Here is a 21,050-nt window from a genome sequence, read left to right on the forward strand (position 1 = left end):
TAGACAGAACTGTCGGATTGCAGTAAAATCGGTCATTAAGGAAAGAAGGATCTTAAGGTCTATGGTGAGCTTAAGGCAAGATGGTGTCAGGGAAGGAGCTGTAACTGTGGAACAGTGAGTATAGTAAGGGAGGATGCTGTTAAGTTAATAGGTTGCAGGCCCGGACTGGCAATCTGTGGGTTCTGGCAAATGCCAGAGGGGCTGCTGTAAGATGCCATAGAAAGTGACTATTAAGTGGGCTGTTGGGGTCTGTTTGGGCCTCTATGTACTAGGAATGGCAGGGCCTATTTTGAATCCTAGTCCAGTCCTGATAGGTTGTAACTGTGAGATAGGGTGCAGAGTAAGACAGGATGGTGCCAGGGAAGGGACTATAACTGTTGAGCAGTGAATATAGTAAGGAAGGATGGTATTAATTGAATAGGTTGTAACTGTGAGATTGTGCATAGTAAGGCAAGATGGTGCCAGGGGAATTGTCTGTAACTGTAATGTGGTGTGTATTGTAAGGGATAATGTTTCCAAGAATGGGGTTGTACTAGAGTGCAGTGTCAGAATGGGCCGGCGGGACACCAGGAAAAAACGTGGTGGGTGCCGGCCTTCATGGGCCCCCGCCAGACCAGACCTGTTCCTCCACTGCCATATGAAGAAATAATTCTGCGCGGCACAACCGCATGCGCATGTAGCGCGGCGCACGATTCAGGCCAGGGAGTCGGAGGTCTGGAGGGGGTCCCTGGGGACTGCTAGGAGGGCCCTTCCTTTGTAGCCCCCGTGGGCCCCCAAGGCTCCAGTCTGACCCTGCTACAGTGCATTAAAACAGGAGTTGGGGCAAGGATTGTAAATGCTGGATAGTGTATAATAAGGCAAATTGGTAGAAGGAAAGATAACAGTGTTTATAGTACAGCAAGATGTTGTCAAGGAAAAAGGCTGTAACTATGATACAGTCTGTATTTACAGCAAAGCTGTGGGGAAAAAAATGAAACCACTAACTCTTGTTGCACTACAACTCCCAGCATCCATCATCCAAAGTCAATGGAAACTGGGAGTTTTAGATCAACAGGTTGCTTTATAAATAACAAGGCTGTTCCTTGTATGGCATGTGCCCCTGTGCCCCAGTACCTATTGGACCTCCCTGCTGTTAATCTGCCAGAGAGTGGTGTGGCAGGCAAGCGGTTAATCTACCCCCCATCTCTGAGCAGCAGCTACTGCATGTCCCAGCTCTGTACAAAGCAGCAAAGGGGGTGGAATTTGAGGCGGTGGAATCACATTACACATCCTGCCTGGGAAGGCACAGCCTGAGTCACAACTCACACAGGAGGAGGCAGCGAAGCTTAAACCTACACTAGTCACATTGCTCAGGAACACTGGATCCAAGCAGATCCCAGGGATCCCCCAGCTCACCGCTTTCTGATCTACAACTCCTGCTTGTGCATCAGACCATGTGAGGGGAACACTCAGAAAGATGGCTGACAGGTAAGCACAGGGCACAGGGCTGGAGCAGCAAACTTGGGCTGGAAGTTCTATGGGAAGAGATCCCGGGAGGGAAGCTTCTATTTCTCACTGTGTGACAATGTGGATGAGCAGCACTTCCACCCTCTGGGACCCGTCACAATGGGACTCATACAATGGAAACCAGGGGGTTAAAGTGGCCCCTGAACCCCACTCTGCTGCTTACAGTGACTCGAGGCCACAGCAAAGAGACAAGAGACTCACAATGGCTTTTGTGTTTTTGCTGTGACCTAAGAGAAGTTAATGCTGCTGGCAACTCCACAAGCTGAAATGGAATGTACTCATGGCTTTATGTTCTACAGGAATGTGGGCTTCCTATATATTTAATCTGGGGTTTCAAGTGGAATGTTCGGTGGTGGTACGTAATATAAGTTTGCCTAGGAAACAAAAAAGTGCATACACTGGGTATATATATATATACATACACACATACAGGGCTGGGACCTGTTATCCATTAGGAGCTGGGGTTTTGCAGATGATGGTCTTTTTGTAGTTTGGATCTTTATACTTTAAATCTACTACAGGTACAAAATTAAAAGTAACCACCCCATACACAATTTATAAAAAGCTATTGATGGTCAGGGCCCCTTTAAGTTAAAAAAAAAACAACATTGGTGCCAGGGTCTCCCTTACAAGTTAAAAAAAAAAATAGGGCCCCATAAATTTTTTTAAAAAAATGGGGCCCCAAATTTTTTTTTTTAAAAAAAGACATCGGAGCCAGGGTCCCCCTTTACAAGTTAAAAAAAAAGTGGGGCCCCAAAAAATATTTTTAAAAAAAACATTGGTGCCAGGGCCGACCTTACAAGTTAAAAATGGGGCCTCAAAAATCTTTAAAAAAAAAAAATTGGTGGCAGGGCCCCCCTTACAAGTTAAAAAAAAAATTGGGGCCCCAAAATTTTTTTTTTTTAAAAAATATTGGTGGCAGAGGCCTATATAATATTAAAATAATACATTGGTGGCCAGGGGATTTAAAAAAAAACCCCACAGTGGTGTTCAGTAGAATTGAACTCGTGGCTTCAGGACTTCAACTTCGCCTCCTTTCGTGACTTCGGGTCTTTTCGCCGCTTCGGCTGTTTTCGTGGCTTCGGGTCTTTCGGTGCTCTTATGGGGGGCCCGGCTCTTTTCAAAACTGCAGCACTGCCGGGCCCCCCTTCATGCCCGGGGCACTTGTCCCCCCTGTCCCCCCCTGATGGCGGCCCTGACAATAAGGATTCATTATATCTTAGTTAGGACCAAGTACAGGTATGGGATTCGTTATCTGGAAACCCATTATCCAGTAAGCTCCTATTGTGTTAAGTTAATGTTTACATGATTTTCTAGTAGACTTAGGGTAGGGACACACTGGGCGATTTGGGGAGATTTAGTCGCCTGGCGACTAATCGCCGCGACTTTCCACGACCAATCTTCCCCGAATGCCTCCCCTCACTCTGCGCCTGGATAAAATGAAAAATCGCCTGCGCTAATCACACGCGGCGATTTGTTTTCCGAAGTTGCCCGAAGTTTCCTCGTGAGGCAACTTCGGGCGATTTCGGAAAACGAATCGCCGTGTGTGATTAGCGCCGGCGACTTTTCATTTTATCCAGGCGCAGAGTGAGGGGAGGCATTCGGGGAGAAAAGTCGCTGCGATTAGTCGCCAGGCGACTATATCTCCCCAAATCGCCCAGTGTGTCCCTACCCTTAGGGTCAGGGCACATAGGCAGATTCAGGAGATTAGTCGCCCAGTGACAAATTTCCTCTTCTTCGGGGCGACTAATCTCCCCGAACTGTCCCCTCTGTCTCCCTGCCGGCTAAATTGTAAATCGCTGGCGGGATGGCACTCCATTTTCCAAAGTCACCGAAGTTTAGTTGTGAGGCAACTTCGGGCGACATCATAAAACGAAGCGCTCCGAGTGCCATCTCGCCAGCGATTTACGTTCTAGCCAGCGGGAGGCAGTTAGGGGAGATTAGTCTGCCTGAAGAAGAGGAGATTTGTCGCCGGGCGACTGATTTTCCCGAATTTGCCTGTGTGCCCTGACCCTTAAAGAGATACTGACACCAGAAAATAACCTTTTTTTTTATATCTATCATAACATTGTCTTTAAATGCTATTTAAAATGTTGCCATACAAGTATTCCCCTGATGCTTTTACATTACCATTCTTACCCCCACGTTCCTCTATGAGGGGGCTGCCATATTTGTGCAGCAGTAGTCTGTTAGCATTAGGAACTCTAACTGACAGGTTAAGAAGGGACAATCAGGTTGGCAAAACAGTCAAGCTTAGGAACTTCAAGTAACAATTATTTACAAAAGCAGAACTATCAGCAAAAAACGATCAACATGACATTTGTAATTTTTAATGTAGATTAATATTTTGAAAAGAAAATGTTTAGTGTCAGTATCACTTTAGGGTATGAAGATCCAAATTACAGAAAGATCCATTATCCGGAAAACCCCAGGTCCCGAGCATTCTGGATAACAGCTCCCATACCTGTACAAGGCACTGTTTTATTATTACAGAGATAAAGGAAATAGTTTTTTAAAATTTGAATTACTTGGATAAAATGGAGTCTATGGGAGACGGCCTTTCCGTATTTTGGAGCTTTCTGGATAATGGGTTTCAGGATAACGGATCTCATACCTGTATATATTTATTTTATTTATAGGGTGCAGAAATCAGTGGCATAAATATGCAATTAAGATGTTACACAGTTGTACATTGTAGGGAAATGGTGTCCTATCAGATATTGTTGAATAATAGTGTCAGAATATAGTGTTGTAGTTCAGCAACAACAACAGGGCTACTGTTGGTCCATCACTGTATTGTTATTATAGCTCATTCTGTGCAGTAATGGCAGTACTTAATGGTAACTAAGCCAGCACAGAACCAAACTGACACCAACATGGTTATACTGGATATTTTTGTGTAAATACTTTCAGTAGTCTTAAGGCATGATGCTTATATCATGAATGATCCCTTATTTGAGAAAAACCAACATGTCTCAAACATTCTGTATAACAGATTCCTTACCTCTGTGTGTATAGATATATACAGTAGATGTACCTTTTGTACCTCTTACCCCTGTTGAGTTTTGCAAGTAAGGCCAATGACACATGGGGGGAATTGTTGCCCCCCTTAAACATTTGCTATCACAAGCGTCAAATATCCCAAAAATGCCTTGCTCTTTGCTAACATTATCACCGCAAATAAATGACATAACTTGCAGCGATTCAGGTTAAAGGGATACTGTCATGGAAAAAAATGTTTTTTTCCAAAACACATCAGTCAATAGTGATGCTCCCGCAGAATTCTGCACTGAAATCCATTTCTCAAAAGAGCAAACAGATTTTTTTATATTCAATTTTCAGTTTCACAGCTGCCCCAGTCATGTGACTTGTGCCTGGACTTTAGGATGGAATTTCTTTCTGGCCGGCTGTTATTTCTCCTACTTAATGTAACTGAATCAGTCTCAGGGGGACTTGGATTTTACTATTTAGTGCTGTTCTTAGATCTTCCAGGAAGCTGTTATCTTGTGTTAGGGAGCTGCTGTTTTATTACCTTCCCATTGTTCTGTTGTTAGGCTGCTGGGGGGGGGGGGAAGGGAGGCAGTGATATCACTCCAACTTGCAGTATAGCAGTAAAGAGTGATCGAAGTTTATCAGAGCACAAGTTACATGACTGGAGGCAGCTGGGAAATTGACTATATGTCTAGCCCCATGTCAGATTTCAAAATTGAATATAACAAAATATGTTTGCTCTTTTGAAAAATGGATTTCAGTGCAGAATTCTGCTGGTGCAGCACTATTATCAGATGCGTTTTGAAAAAAAACATGTTTTCCCATGACAGTATCCCTTTAATCGTGACCATTGATTGGAAGACTGTCCAATCAGAAAATTGCATTTCTATTCTGCTCCTCTTCCCCTGTGGGTAGATCAGAAAATGATGTACTGAGTTTTGACCATTATGGACCCATGCAGCCAAGGTTCGCTGTTTGAAAGCAGGACAGTGACACAAGGAAGACTTACCAGTATGCCCACTGGGTGACCACTTAAAATCTCTGCATGATTCTTGTAAGCTATATGATACCCAAAAAATTACAGCATGTTGGGCACAATGTGGTTTGGTTGTTGGTAGAGAATGCAGAACCTGCAGCAGGCCAGGGGAAGCATTTTTCTTTGCACTATGCCCTTCCTGACAGGAAGTTGTAATGCTCTTTGCCGAGGGACAACAGGAAAGGATATTGTTACATTCGGCAACCACCCCCATCTTGTTCAGACTAAGGACATGTAGTATCACCTATCTTTGCTTGCAAATCTGCTTCTTTGAGTTTCATTTTTTAACCTTTTTTTTTTATGTTCCTGTTTAATATAAAAGTGTAATGGCGTGCCAACTGCAAGCACAGACAACTGCCCGATCTAATAGGGCTTCTCTGTTTTGGTTCTACACGACAGGCAGGAAATCAGTGTAATGAAGGGAAGGAGATGGTTCTGTCCTGGCTTTGGGATTCCATATTATAACAGCTGCAGAATCACTTAGAGGCCTGTAATGTGGATACCACAGGCAGGAGAACAGTGCTTAATATCGTGGCCTCTCCGGTCTGCATTATTTCAAAATGTAATTAAAGTGTTATCATCTGGTTCTGCCATTCCTCCTGAGGGGTTACAGTACTCTGGGAACTCAAAATCCTTTTGCTGGAGATTAGTGTTTCACCATGGGAGGGGGGGTGGATTGTACTTTTAAAAAATTAGTAAAAAAAAAAAAAAATGAAAGTAAATATAACCATTGAAGGTCGATGACCCCCCCCCTTCACCGCCCCCCAAAGAGAAAACCAATTTCCTTGAATTTCAGAGATTATTAAAGTTCAGCAGCCCTATTAAAGTTCAGGCTTCCTTTTTACCAAGGATCCTCTAATTCAAGGGGTGCCTCATTGCAGTCATTTGGGAAGCCTAAATTGATATATCCCTGTGTTTGTTCAGATGTTAGACTGCTTTACTCATTCACCCCTGCCCAGGGCCGCCATTAGAAATCACGGGGCCCACTGGGCCCCGCCCACACTAACACCCAAGCCCCACCCCAGATCCCGCCCACTCCACATCACAGTTAAAAGACCACACGGACATCAGCGCTAAAAAAGTAACCCCCCCCCCCACGCAAGTTGTAAAAAGCTATTGATGGGCAGGGTCCCCTTATAAGTTAAGAAAAAACATTGGTGCTAGGGCCCCCCCATTAAAGTTTTTTTTAAAAGCATTGGTGCCAGGGCCCCCCTTACAACTAAAAAAAAAATTGGGGCCCAAAAATTTTTTTTTTAAAAAAAACCATTGGCGCCAGGGCCCCCCCTTAAAAGTAAAAAAAAAATTGGGCCCCCATAAATTATTTTTTTTAAAAACATTGGTGCCAGGACCCCCCATTAAAGTTTTTTTTTTAAAGCATTGGTGCCAGGGCCCCCCTTACAACTGAAAAAAAAATTGGGCCCCAAAAATTTTTTTAAAAAACCATTGGTGCCAGGGCCCCCCTTAGAAGTTAAAAAAAAACATTGGTGGCAGGGGCCTATAGAATATTAAAATAATACATTGGTGGCCAGGGGATCAAAAAAAATAATTGTAGTTCAGTAGAATTGAACTCATGGCTTCAGGACTTCAACTTTGCCTCCTTTTGTGACTTTGGGTCTGTTTGCTGCTTCAGTACTTCAATTTCAGCTGTTTAGTGACTTCAGGTCTTTTCGCCGCTTCAGGACTTCAATTTCGGCTGTTTTTGGGACTTCGGCTATTTTCGTAGCTTCGGGTCTTTTCACCGATTTGGGAGTTTGGCTTTGGCTGTTTTTTCTATATTATGATGAATAGAATATATTGTTCCTTGTCTCAGCAAACAGATATAGGACAAACTATTAAGTCAATATTGCACTCCCTCTTCTAAAATATAAGGGTATTATCAGAGCTAAAGCAGTTCCAAGTCCATATAAAGGTAAGGAGATACAAACTACTATGCGCTTCTGTAGAGTTCACGAAATGCCAGGCTGACTTATCCTTATTGTTTGTTCACTACACAGTGCTGCGAAAATGCTGGCGCTATATAAATAAATGTTAATAATAATAAACCATTGGACATCACCACTGGCAATCATCCTTACATCCTGATGACATCACTGTGCCATTTATAAGGATATATTTTAGTGTATTTTCAAGACTCTTGTTTATTATATAAAACAGATTTTATAAATACAGGGGAAGTGAATATCCAGATCTCATAATTGGGGATACAATCTGCCCCATCAGTCATTCTGGTAATGACCCTTCTTGGATTTTTCTGTCACAATCAGAGAAAATCAGCATGTCCAGGGGCATTATTTGGTAATTAACTTAATCACATAATAAAGCAGATGTCTGCTTTTTTGCTTTAGGCTTATGTCACACAGAGAGCTTTTTCAGCTTTTATACCTGTTGCTTCTATAGGCACCATCTCTCCCTACTATACCTGCTATCCCACAGTCACACTCCCTTCCCAGAGACTATTATCCCACTGTTACTATAGGCACCATCTCTCCCTACTATATCTGCCATCCCACAGCCACAATCCCTTCCCAGAGACTATTATCCCATTGCTACTATAGGCACCATCTCTCCCTACTATACCTGCTATGCCACAGTCCCTTACCAGAGACTATTACCCTACTGCTACTATAGGCACCATCTCTCCCTACTATACTTGCTATCCCACAGCTACAATCCTTTCCCAAAAGGCTATTATCTCCACTGCTACTATAGGCACCATCTCCCCATGTTTGTCATTACTTACCAGTCCCATAATGGCATTTATTGGCATCAGTGTAAAGTAGAAATTAGTCAAACCTGTTGCTTGACTGCATATATTTTGATAAATTGTTGCTACATTGCTAAAATGATATAAATAATTGTTGTTGTGTATAGCTTAGAGCAGTGATCCCCAACCAGTAGCTTGTGAGCAACATGTTGCTCTCCAACCCCTTGGATGTTGCTCTCAGTGGCCTCAATGTAGGTGATTATTTTTGAATTCCAGGCTTGGACGCAAGTTTTGGTTGCATAAAAACCATGTGTACTGCCCAACAGACCCACCTGTAAGCTGCCAGTCAACATAGGGGCTACTAATAGCCAATCACAACCCTTATTTGGCACCGCCCAGGAACATTTTCATGCTTGTATTGCTCCCCAACTCTTTTTACATCTGAATGTTACTCACCGGTGAAAAAGGTTGGGGACCCTGGCTTTGAGCAACAGACAAGTAGATCTATTGAGCATGCAGCCATATTTGGTTCCCACATCTTGATTAATAAATTCCTGAGCTTGAGTGGGGAAAGACACTTGACTGTGGGACGTGAAAATGGGTTAGGGAAATTTGAGATTTTGATTGGATAACATAGTTTAGAAGGGGGAATGGTTTGATATAGCCAATGTGGAGAGAATATTACAGATTAGAGTGTCCAATAGTCGGTGTGTTTAAGGGTGTTACCATGAAAGTAAATGTCTCCGCTTTCTCTCAGCGTAAGTAAATTGTAGCCTGTGGCCACATCACTGAATATAAATATAAGAAGTGGGAGTATACTTTTTATTGTTTCCATACCTTCCCTTTGTCACTGGTCATTGTTATTTTCCACTCTTTTAGTTCTAGGCCAAGTTAGTGCATGTGTTCAGAGCCCAGAACTAAACAAAAAGACTATAGCTGGCCATAGACGCAAAGATCCGATCGTACGAATCGTGGATTCGTACGATTTTCGGACCATGTGTGGAGAGTCCCGTCATTTTCGTCCGTTGGAGATCGGTCGTTTGGTTGATCGGACAGGTTAGAAAATTTCTGTCGTCTGCCGATAATATCTCTGCGTGTATTGCCAATCATACGATTTTCAGTGGGAGACTGTCACTAGTGTTGTCAGACATAAGTATCGTACGATTGCTGTCAGGGGCAGAACATTGGGTGATCTGTTCTTATTTGATCGGAATGGTAAAGACTTTGATCTGAATGGTTAGTGGAGGGTCGGGAGATGGGAAAGTCCGTTCGTACGTTGATTCGTACGATCGGATCTTTGCGTCTATGGCCAGCTTAAGTCCCGACCAGTTGGCTACATTCATGTACCCAATATGAAGTTATTCCTTTGGCCCCTGGGTGATCTGATATATGTATATGTAACTTTGGCAGTGGGAGGCTGATTTGCCTGTACATCAATTTGGATTTGAGGACAATGCTGATCAGGGTTTTCTTGGAACCCTATAGCAGGAGGACTTTTAACAATGTGTCTTTTTATAATGAGATTATGAACACAATAGAAGCCCTGTGGGGGGTGAGGAGAAGTTTATGGCAAACCTGCATTGAGACAATGGCTGCTTAGGCAAAGCTAAAAACTGCAAGCCAAGCAAGTAATCCTTTCACAGAAGCTTGGAAGAACAAAGCAAAAAGAAAATAATGTACCTTCTGCTCTTAATATATCTATTACAGTCTGGCAAAAATGTAAACATGAATCTCTAGATGACCTTTAAGCTATGGGTACCTGGTTGCCGTGCACATTAATGCTTATGCCAAAGCTGGTATGGTTACTATGACCATGTGCCCATAATGATGGAAGACCATAAGCTATCTTAGGAGACAATGCATGCTAAAAAATGGGAGTATACTAAGCAAAACTAGAAAAACAAGTAATATAAATAAAGTAATATGTCAAGGGCCCTTTGTGATGGCCACTGCTGACTTTACACCTTTACTTACACTTTAATGCTAACATAAGATTTAACTAACAGGCCCCAAGGGATATTTCAGAGGGTTTTGGTTGTTTCGTGTAAACACACTCACTATATATTATTCATACCATGAAGTCTAAGTGAGACGTGATAGGCCTCAAAAGCGGGGGGCCAGCTGTTAACAAACTGACTTATAGTGACAAATGGGCCAACTGTTGAGTTAGTATTCTTTGCGGGCCTCTGTTCTAAAGGGGCTATTTGTCAACTGGTGTATTATGTCAGTGCTTGCGTCAGTCTGTGACTACAATATAGCTTGCATGACTATCTGTGTGGCTTTTCTCCCCGGCAATTACTTTATGAACTGGTTTTAATACAGTGGAGCCCCTGTTTAACTTTTCTTTTTCTTTTTTTTTGAAAATCTGGAAAATTATTAAATTAGGCTTCAAGTACTCTCAGGAAATATGTACAGGAGTTTCAATGTCTTTGAAATATAGTACTTTACTCCGTTAATGAAGAAATTTAAAGTGGTTGAAAAACTATTTTTTGCATAGTGAAATAATATAAATATGCAAGAAAATGTTTTTGGTGGGGGTCCCTTTAAGCATTAATGTCTTATATGACTTTTTGTCATGTAATCATGTCATGTGGCTCTTTTAAACATTTTTGGCTCGGTCTTAAAAAAATGTGAATTACTGTTTTTGAATGTACTATACATATATACTATAGCTGTTGGTTGGTTTGGCAATTAGGCAGGTTTGAAAATAACTGATGAAGTGCTTCCTGGTGTTAAACTGGTTTGGTCTGTCATCCTGAACAAATAGAACATTATTAGAAAGTTGGCCATATTGTCCTATGGTCCCTTATATTATATCAGTAAAGGTGGCCATACACGGGCAGATTAAAGCTGCCGATATTGGTCCTTTGGATTGATTCTGCAGTTTATCTGCCCATGTGTGGGGGCTTCCGACTGGTACCCCTGATCGATATCGGGCCAAAAATCGGCCTGATACAGATCAGGCAGGCTTGATTTTTCCTGCAATCGAGGACCGCATCGGCTAGTTGATGCGGTTATACGACCGGTCAGCACTTATTTCCTACGTCCAACTGTTTGGATTAACCCAATATCATCCATTAGTGGGTATATCGGAGAAAAATCTGTTCATTTGGCGTCCATGCCAAACGAGTGGATCTTATCATGTATGGCCACTTTTAGTTTGTCCTGCAGAATTTGGCTAGCAGATAGTCTACCAACATTAACCACCGCAGAAAAGGGGGGGCACAGGATATAGAATATTGGATCACTCACCACATAGAACAGGTGGTCCAGGTGCACCAGCCCCAGACCCTCAGCTTAGGGAGCAGATAAACCATCAATATGTGAAAACAGGGGTGTCGAGCATTTAGAAAAATTCCACAAGGGCTGCCAAAAATAAAGTTAAAAATATAATTTTTATTGTAGACTCATTAAAAATGGAACAATATCTCCATTGGCCCTATGCGTTTGATTAAGTGCACGAAATGCGTAGGGCCTATAGATAATCTACCAACTCCGCAGTTTAAATCTGTCATATGACCAACTTGGGTCACTGGCTAAAAAGTACTGTTTCTGTCAGTCAGTTAAATCAGCTTGTGGAGAAGTTCAGCAACTTAAATCAAGATGAATGAATGCTGCAAAACGTTTGCTGGTTTTCCTTGGGGAGCCCGGAGGCATGTGTAGCATAGGAAGGGTTAACTGAGGATGAGACGGTAAAGGGAGCAGTCAGGTTCACATGCAAAGTCCTTCAGGCTGCACAATGCAGGCCCATTAATGGAGATGGCATGTTGAGCCTTGTCTGCGGGTATTCTCCTATCTCATCTTGTGCATTCTTGTCCTCACAAACATGGCTTTCCCCCTCACTTACATTATAGAATACTCATAGCAAAGAATCATTTTAACAGAAGTCTGGATTTTTGTCTCTTTATCTGGGGCTGTGCATTATTCCTGTGTTTTCATCACTGTTCTAAAGGGCAGGGAAAAAACCTTGTTAGGGCAGAGACATACCATCGCCCGGCGACAAATCTCCTCTTCTTCGGGGCGACTAATCTCCCTGAACTGCCCCCCCTGCCGGCTAGAATGTAAATTGCCGGTGGCACTTGGAACAATTAATTTTACAAAGTTGCCCAAAGTTTCCTTGTGAGGCAACCCGCCGGCGATTTACATTCTAGCCGGCGGGAAGGCAGGAGGGGCAGTTCGGGGAGATTAGTCAGGCGACCAATCTCCCCAAATAGCAGCGTGTGTCTCTGTCTTTATGAGAAAAATAGACTGATATTTGAAAAAAAAAAACCCACAAACGCTGATGTAGGTGACTGTGATGCATTGTGGTTCCATTTGGCATCAGAAGGAGTACATTCTAGTCTCTTGGGAATTATATAACTTGTGGCGAAAGGGTGTTTCACATTCCAGTGTAATTATCTGCCTGAATTTACAATTAGTCAGTTGCATCACACCATTATTACTTGTGCTAGCACATTTATTGTGATACCATTGGCAAACTAAAAAAGTATCTTCATCCACTGGTGCAAGAGCACGTGACATACAGCTGGGCGAAGCAGGGGTTTGTTTCATAACTAAGGCAGTAACACAAATTTCTTACCTTCTCTTACTAGTAGATATATTAATTGACTATATATATATATAATTTTTTAAAAAGGGATATTTGGATATAATACACAAAAGCCATGAATATCCTGTAAATTATATCCTTATAAACGGTGAGTTCTGATGTCATCAGTTATAAACGGTGAGTTCTGATGTCATTTCTGTCACATGACTCACTGAAATTTGTGTATTATAATAAATAAAGTACCCCCAGTTGCAAAATATGAGGATATTAGAAGTTACCTCGGAGTTCCATGACCTGCATAAAAACACTCGGCCTTCGGCCTCGTGTTTTTATATGGTCATGAAACTCCTCGGTAACTTATAATATCCTTATATTTTACAAGAGGGGGTACTTTATTCACTATATATTTATTAGTATATCCGAATGGTTCTGGTGGGTGACTGAACCAGATTTTGGTATTACAAGACCCGCCACCTTGAGACGGTGCATGTTAACATTTCTGCCATCTTGCAGAGAGCCCTCCCTGTTGTGATTGGGTTGAATTAAAAATAAGAGTTTGTGGGGGCTTGTGTAGCAGAAGATAATAGTTTTTGGGAGCCACGTAGCACTAACTGTTAAAGGCACATTATAAAAGGTCGAATTTCGATTTCATGTGAGATTTTAAAAACTCCACTAAACTCCCATTAGATCGAAATGTATTAAAAACTTGGATGAATAGGATCAACCTGAAAACTTTAATCTAATTAGATTCAAGTTTTAAAAACTTGATCTGATTTTTTTCTCAGAAAAAAAACTTGAATGTCAGGAAGGCTGCAAACAACTCCAAAACGATCCCTGGACATCACCCATTGACTAAAACAGCAATTCGGCGGGTTTTAGGTGGCGAATAGACTACTTTAAGTTCTTAAAGCGACAGAGTATGATAAATCATAAAGGCAAATATGCAAATGCACCGAATCCACTATTTTGGATTTGGCCGTATACCGAACCGAATCCAAACCCTAATTTGAATATGCAAATTAGAGGTGGGGAGGGAAATCACATGACTTTTTGTCAAAAAACAAGGAAGTAAAATTTTTCCCCTTCTCACCCCTAATTTGCATATGCAAATTAGGGGTTGGGTTCGGTATTCGGCCAAAAATAGTGGATTCGGTGCATCCCTACACTTTACACTTTAATATTAGAAAAACAGCGACACATAGAAAATAGAAAGTAGATGGAAAAAGTCTTTATTTCAGGTGATCTATCTGAAAACAACTTGTTGTTTGACTACTCAGCCCTTTGTTCCATTAGCCTTAAAGAGGTTGCTGGGGTCCAAATTACGCTAGCAACCATGTATTGATTTGACTAAGAGACTGGAATATGAATAGGTGAGGGCCTAAATAGAGAGGTGAGTAATAAAAAGTAGCAATAACAAATACTTTGTAGCACTTGCATGTAGATGGGGTCAGTGACCCCCATTTGAAAGCTCGAAAGAATCGAAAGACCAATTGAAAAATTGCTTCAAATTGGCCATTCCATAATATACTAAAAATTAATTTAAGGTGCATATGTTTGGCAGTCCATTTAGCCTGGGGGCCTGTGATTGGACTTGACTACAGGTTTACCAAAATCAGTTTGAAAGGGTTTTCAAAACTGTTCAATAGATGTAGGTCAGGCCTATTTATGCACAGCACAGTTTGGATCCCCTGAGAAAAAAGTTAAAACCCCCTGATCTAAATAGAGGTTTTCTTTATAATGTCCTGGCTGTTGTGAATCTCAAAGAGCCAATCACTTATGTGCAATGTCAGCCTTTATTTCTTACATGAGTTTCACTGTGGTGTGAACACTTTGCGTCTTGGGCTTTGGCTCCTCGGTGTATAACCTACTTTGATGTGGCTGCCTGTTTGCAACAACCTGTAGCCATTTAATGGATTACACTATTCACAACACAAAGGTTAGCCGACAGCTGCCAAATGCAGGAGAAAGAGCAATAAAGTATATAGTAAGTGTTATTCTCACATCTGCATGAAACAAAGTTGACACACCATCTTGCTTTGGTTGCCCTTTTTTCTTTTATGTTCTCCAGAACGAAGTCCCTGCATAATTCAGAGGTGGCCAGTAGGATGTCAATCATACACCGCCTCCAGCACTAGCATATGATTACCCATACTCCAACGGGCCACATTCTATAGGGACTAGGAAAATTCCCCAGTTTGTTAGCAGATCCAGCTCATCCAAATGTCAACATGTGTGATGCTTTATTGGAAACTTTGAAAGAGAGAACAAAAAAAATGGGTGCAGCTCACCAGAATAAAAGAGCATTATTACATTATTAAAAACACAAGGCCTTTGTACCGACTTACTATTTAGACAAACAAGACAGAACGTTTCTTTGGACTTCTGGATGTCACTGGTACAATTGGTGGAGGAATTGGATGTTAAAGGAAATCTCCACATGGGAAATAATCAGTGGTTTATGATTATTTGTAAATGTAATTACAACTGAAAGCAGTAGTTTATCCCATTCTGGTTCTGACTCTTCAAACAATGTAGCAAAATGTTCTCCTCTATATCTCTTAATCAGCTGGCTTTTGCTACATTGTTCCAGGGGTCAGAACCTAAGTTATCTTTTTTTATGTGACGAGATTCGGGGAGACTAGTCGCCCGGTGACAAATCACCTCTTCTTCAGGCGACTAATCTCCCCACCGGCTGGAATCTAAATCACCGGCGGGATGGCACTCGGATCGATTCGTTTTCCGAAGTTGCCCAAAGTTTCCTCGTGAGGCAACTTTGGGCAACTTCGGAAAACGAAGTGCCATCCCGCCGGCAATTTAGATTCTAGCAAGTGGGGGGCAGTTCTGGGAGATTAGTCGCCCAAAGAAGAGGCGATTTGTCGCCGGGCGACTAAATCTCCCCGAATCTCCACGTGTGTCTCTGCCCTTAATGTGGCCATACACGGGCCGATAAAAGCTGCCGACAGACCGAGTCTGTGTGAGGCCCTCTGACAAGTTTCCCCAATTGATATCTGGCCAAAAGTCGCCCAGATGTTGATCGGGTAGGGGTAAAAATCCTGTCGGATCGCGGACAGGAGAAATCTCCAAACAAACGGATCTCTGTGTATGGCCACCTTTAATTGAAGGCTCAATCTTAGCTTGTGAAAAGGGTACAGATATCAGCAAATATCAGTGTATTAGTCATTTGTAGTTCCAAGAATATCTGGTAGAGTGAACCCATAATCAACTAAAACCGGGAAAGAGTAGAAGAATGCAAAGGAGAGTAAATTGCCATTTTTCCAAATTCAGCCACCAACTGCCTTTTAGTCTTAACCCCCCCCCCCCACCAGTGCTCCAAGCCCACAGCAAGTCCTTCAGCACTAAGAGGTGCAAAATCACACTAGCAGTAGCATCCCAACCACTTGTGCAAGCACAAGGAACCAATGGCAAATTTTTCTTTGTAAGTTACCCGTGATTTTGCATGCGTTGCAAGTGTCCCACATTCCCCAATCTCTCCAGCCTCAGCAGGGTCTGCTTCTTTTGTAGTTAAACCACTGCAAGGCACCAATGTTTTGGGCACAGCCCTATACTAAACTCCTGATGTATATTAGAAATACATTTCATTATGCAAAATAGTATTTGGGTTGAGGAACCCTTTAATAGACTTCAGCGTGTGTGGGGTACAATAAAGAAAGCAGACGTAGCAACTCCCTGCAGGTAAAAGAGTATTGAGCATCTTCACCAAGATTTGCGTATGGAAACACATCTTCTAGTTGAGTGGAGAGCATGGCTGACTGATGGCTGATCTATCTATAGCCAATCTATAGCAGGATAGGGCTGTATATCTGAAGTAATCATATTAATGAACATATTAATGAATCCTTCTACCCAAGCATGTGACCAAATTGCATGCTATACAATCAGACCAAGAATACTGAATATTAGTCTACATATGCCCACACACCTTTACGGACTGTTATCTAATCTAGACCAACACAGGGCTACAAACCTGTCCCCCATTATGCTCATACAGTCTATGAGTATTTGCCGGAATCCCTGATTATTCATGAGGTTAGCCAGGCCAAGAGCAATAATCTTATTGCTGGGTGTTGAGACCTGCCTTTGGAATGTTCTACTCAAGCCACAAGCCTGAGATCTTGAAACTATTTTTAATCCTGACCTGGCTGCACAATGTGTGATACTTTTTGCCAAGAACCTGTCCAGCTGTTATAGAGCATGTTGAACGTGTTTGCAGAGTATGGTTATGTAATCGATGTATTTGCACTGCAGCTCTGCAATACGTGTCAGCGATGTCAAGGGATGTTTTTGATCACGCTGTACAGCGAAATGTTGGTGTTTATATGCTGAAAGGTTCTCGGTGAACTTGTGAATCAGCGAGGTCATTATGGCTCACTAGGGTTTAAGTGAGGTAATCCCTCTTTAATTTTACATCGCATGTAAAACAGTTCCATAGCTATGTAGATGGCTCTGACCCAAAGCTGCGGCGCTCCAACTGGCACTGCTCATTCTGGATGTGGTCAGTCACTTGCCAGAGAACTTTGTGGCTTTCTTGATATAAAATCTAATTTAATAGATACTGGCACTTGTGCACATCCATAATGCATGGCATCTCCCATAGAGTTTTACAGAGGTGCTTTGTAATCTTGTGAAGATAGTTCCTGTTACTATGAAAGGGCTGCTGTGCCTTCGTTTTCTACATTTTTACCTTGGAATGTATAATCTTCCTTATTACCTCCATAGGCCTCCTATTGTGTTATAATACAAAAACAGGCTTAAGATTCGTTGTGTCATTAGGGTTGTAGTAAGTTGATCATGGTGGCTAATGGAATACTCCTGGTTAGGGATGCACCGAATCCAGGATTCGGATCGGGATTCGGACAGGATTTAGCCTTTTTCAGCAGGATTCGGCCGAATCCTTCTGCCCGGCCGAACCGAATCCTAATTTGCATATGCAAATTAGGGGCGGAGAGGGAAATCGTGTGACTTTTCATCATAAAACAAGGAAGTAAAAATGTTTTCCCCCTTCCCATATGCAAATTAGGGTCCGGATTCGGTTCGGCTTTCACAAAGGATTAGGGTGTTCGGCCGAACCCAAAATAGTGGATTCGGTGCATCCCTACTCCTGGTGTTCGTATGAAACCCCAGGCCAGAATTTGTGGAAAGGCCACCAAGGCCTGGGCCTAGGGCTGCAGAATTTTAGGGGGTGGCATGCTGCCCAACCACACTTGGTTCAGTAATACTGGGGATGCACAGGAGATAAAATAGTTTTTTACATTTCCCATCAATCCTCATTGCTCCGGTCCAGACAATGAAAATTTGCCCGAATAAAAGGGAGGAGACAGACATCAGCAGGCCTAGGTGTGCCCGCTATTTAAATCCGGCCCTGGAAAACCCCCTAGAGCCAATGTCCCACTTGTCATTTTCCTAGTGTAAAGGAAGGCAGTGTGCAAAGTGCACAAAATTGGTATATTGTACCTGGGGTTTTGGTTTTTGTTTTTGAGAGGCCATTTAGAAAATTATCTAAATTATGCTGTAATTAACAATCATCACAAAGGTGCAGAGTTATGTAGCTAAAAAATTATCCGTTTTTAAATGATTGAGGGAAGGCAGCTAAACCTCAACGCCCGTGGCTACACACAGGGCATCGCCAGCGAGGGGTTATACTAATACACAGTAATCTGTGCCCGCTGACACTTGTTCATGTGATTTGCTCAGTAGAAGCCAATTAGTCACACTTTGGATGACTTCCTTATGAATGAAGTTGTCGCAAGAAAGTTTTAGTATTGCAGTCACAGTGGGAATGCAGGTGCAGGATACTGACCCTATTCTGGCCTTTGGATGGGGGTGGTGATGCTTTTGTGTATTGGTTGCTTTAGTGTCAGTTTGGTGACTGAGTGATGAGTCGGGAACAATCTGGCTGTTTAAAGACGGGGGGTTGCAACCTTTGCCTAGTGCCACACAGGGACTGATCTGGGCCTGCTTATATCTTAGCTTTCTTCTTTTCCTGCACCTGGAATTAATGTGTTGGCCCAAGAGCATGAATGAGCAATGGATTGCGGTTGATTTTTATCCCATGTCTGGTATTAACCTTAGGAGAATTTTTCAAACTAGTTGCGGACAGTCCCGATTTTGACAGCTCAGTCCCAGGTTTGTTACGGAAATGTCCCAAGTTTCTCTTTGATCTCCTGCACTGAATAGCGAGAAAAAGATTTCTGGCTTTTGGCAGAAAGCCCAGAACAGCCACCAGGTGCACATGGATACGTTGGTAACAATTTAAGATAAGCAACTATAACAATTTAAGATAAGCAAATAAGTAATTGTAACATTTTAAGATAAGCAGGTCTATAACTTGCAGCTTAAGGGCAATTTACCTCCATAAGCAAAACTATAATAACATATAAAAATAACAGAAATATGTTCAAACTTTCATAACCTGCCACATTTTATAAAATCAACATGGTAATTAGGGAGAGGTTCGGTGTCAAAAATGTTTGTCCCTCGTTCTATTTCAAACATGTTGGGAGATAGGTAGTTGTCTATGTTCCGAACTAAGGAGATGTAACCTGTTCTTATGTTCTTCTCCAGATCCTGGACTATATAAGCTTGAATGAGTTTCTCTACAATGTAACTCTGATTGGCTAAAAATAACCTTTTATGGCTCATTTGCACATTTTAATGCCGTGGCTGAGCTAAAAATACCTCTAATTGTTTGTGCTGTTTCCTAGCAGATTAGGGAAGGATCAATCCTTTGAACTCCAGTCTTGGCCACTCTCTAAGCACAAGGCTATTCGGAATGTGTTGATAGGAATAAACAGCTGCTTGTAGGGGGGTGAGGATATCTGACACTTAGTGGCTGGATGATGGAGGAAAGATGTACCGGAAAAGGCCGGAAAAGAGATGCTGGTCTTTTTTGCACTTTGCATTTAAACCGTTTGCCGTGCACCCGGGGCTAGTATTGGAGTGGTGTGCTGCCCTTGCTTATATATGTGTCACATTATTTAATGAGGTAGAAATGTTAATATGTTTAAAGAATAGACAGAAATCCAGGATCTACTGACTGGATTCCTGTAGTAATTAGAGCATCTCATTATCAACTGATAAACCCAATCAGTCTTTATAATATTTAACTTTGTAGTTTTCATTGCTAACCTGTTGCCAAAATCAGTGATGGAATGCTGATAAGATTTAGCAAATAAAGGCTAATCCCCGCATGACATGTAACCACATCTAATAATAATATCAGATGTCATTATACATTTGGACAAAAATGTTTGCCAAACAGTCCAAGCAGTTTATTTGGAACATATGGGCCCAAAAAACGGTGTTGGCTTTGGCGAAACTGTATCCAAACATGCAAAGCTGCAGTGTGATTTCTTTAGCATAAATATAAAAACATTCGCTAGTCATAAATAGAATTCATCTTTATTCATTGTATTTGACCTTAAAGAGTAGAGTATGGTAATCTTTCCGTTTATAATTACAGTTGGGAGTTTCCATCATAATCTATAGGCAGATTGAGCATGCTGTGTGTTACTTGCTTGTGAGTGGGGTCTACCATACGTCAGACCATGCGGCTGCAAGGTCTGTTATATGGTAACCCCTCTGCTAAAAACAAACAAACTTTGAGGCTTGATTCACATCCTCCCACGTGCGTACCCCCCACCAGAGAGTTAAGGATTAGCACCAAACTCCACAACCTGCATCGGACTGGGGGGATCTGGGCTAAGGGCCTCCCTATCCAGCTGCAAATTCCCCCCTGCTTCATGTCCATCCAGTGGGGGAGAGGTCAGGGAAAAAGCTGGCTGTGTGGAGTGGGTCTGGGCTGGGTTTTTTTTAGGGTTGCACCGAATCCACTATTTGAGATTCAGCCGAATCCCTGAATCCTTGGTGAAAGATTCGTCTGAATACCGAACCGAATCTGAATACTAATTTGCATATCCAAATTATGGGCAGGATTTGGATTTGGTTCGGCCAGGCACAAGGATTTGGCCGAATCCTGCTGAAAAAGGCAGAATCCCTAAACAAATCCTGGATTCGGTGCATCTAGTTTTTTTACCGATGTCCCACTGACCCAGTCTGACACTGCCCACGACAATCCAGGCCCCCCTGTTCTGCTATATGGTAGTTATGCCACAAATTGGAAGGACAATGACGATCTTCAAAAAAATGTAAGAAGCTATGAACAGCCATTTTATGCAAAGAGGAAGGAACAACGAGCATATGGCAGGTGATTATGAAAATGGCACCCTGTGTTTCCTGCATTGGCT

At 42.2% G+C, this 21,050-nt stretch overlaps 1 protein-coding gene across 1 annotated transcript in view; it reads left to right on the forward strand.

The window, feature by feature from the left end:
- Positions 1 to 1,273: 1,273 nt before the first annotated feature.
- The window catches only part of LOC108702767 (rho GTPase-activating protein 39), a 70,724-nt gene continuing 50,947 nt past the window's right edge, over positions 1,274 to 21,050 (forward strand). Inside the window, exon 1 of the mRNA XM_018238427.2 lies at positions 1,274 to 1,467. Coding sequence (XP_018093916.1) covers positions 1,457 to 1,467 — 11 coding nt within the window. The 5' untranslated portion in view covers positions 1,274 to 1,456. The remainder of the gene's footprint in view (positions 1,468 to 21,050) is intronic.

This window comes from Xenopus laevis, chromosome 9_10S (assembly GCF_017654675.1).
Source record: "Xenopus laevis strain J_2021 chromosome 9_10S, Xenopus_laevis_v10.1, whole genome shotgun sequence".
Taxonomy (NCBI): domain Eukaryota; kingdom Metazoa; phylum Chordata; class Amphibia; order Anura; family Pipidae; genus Xenopus; species Xenopus laevis.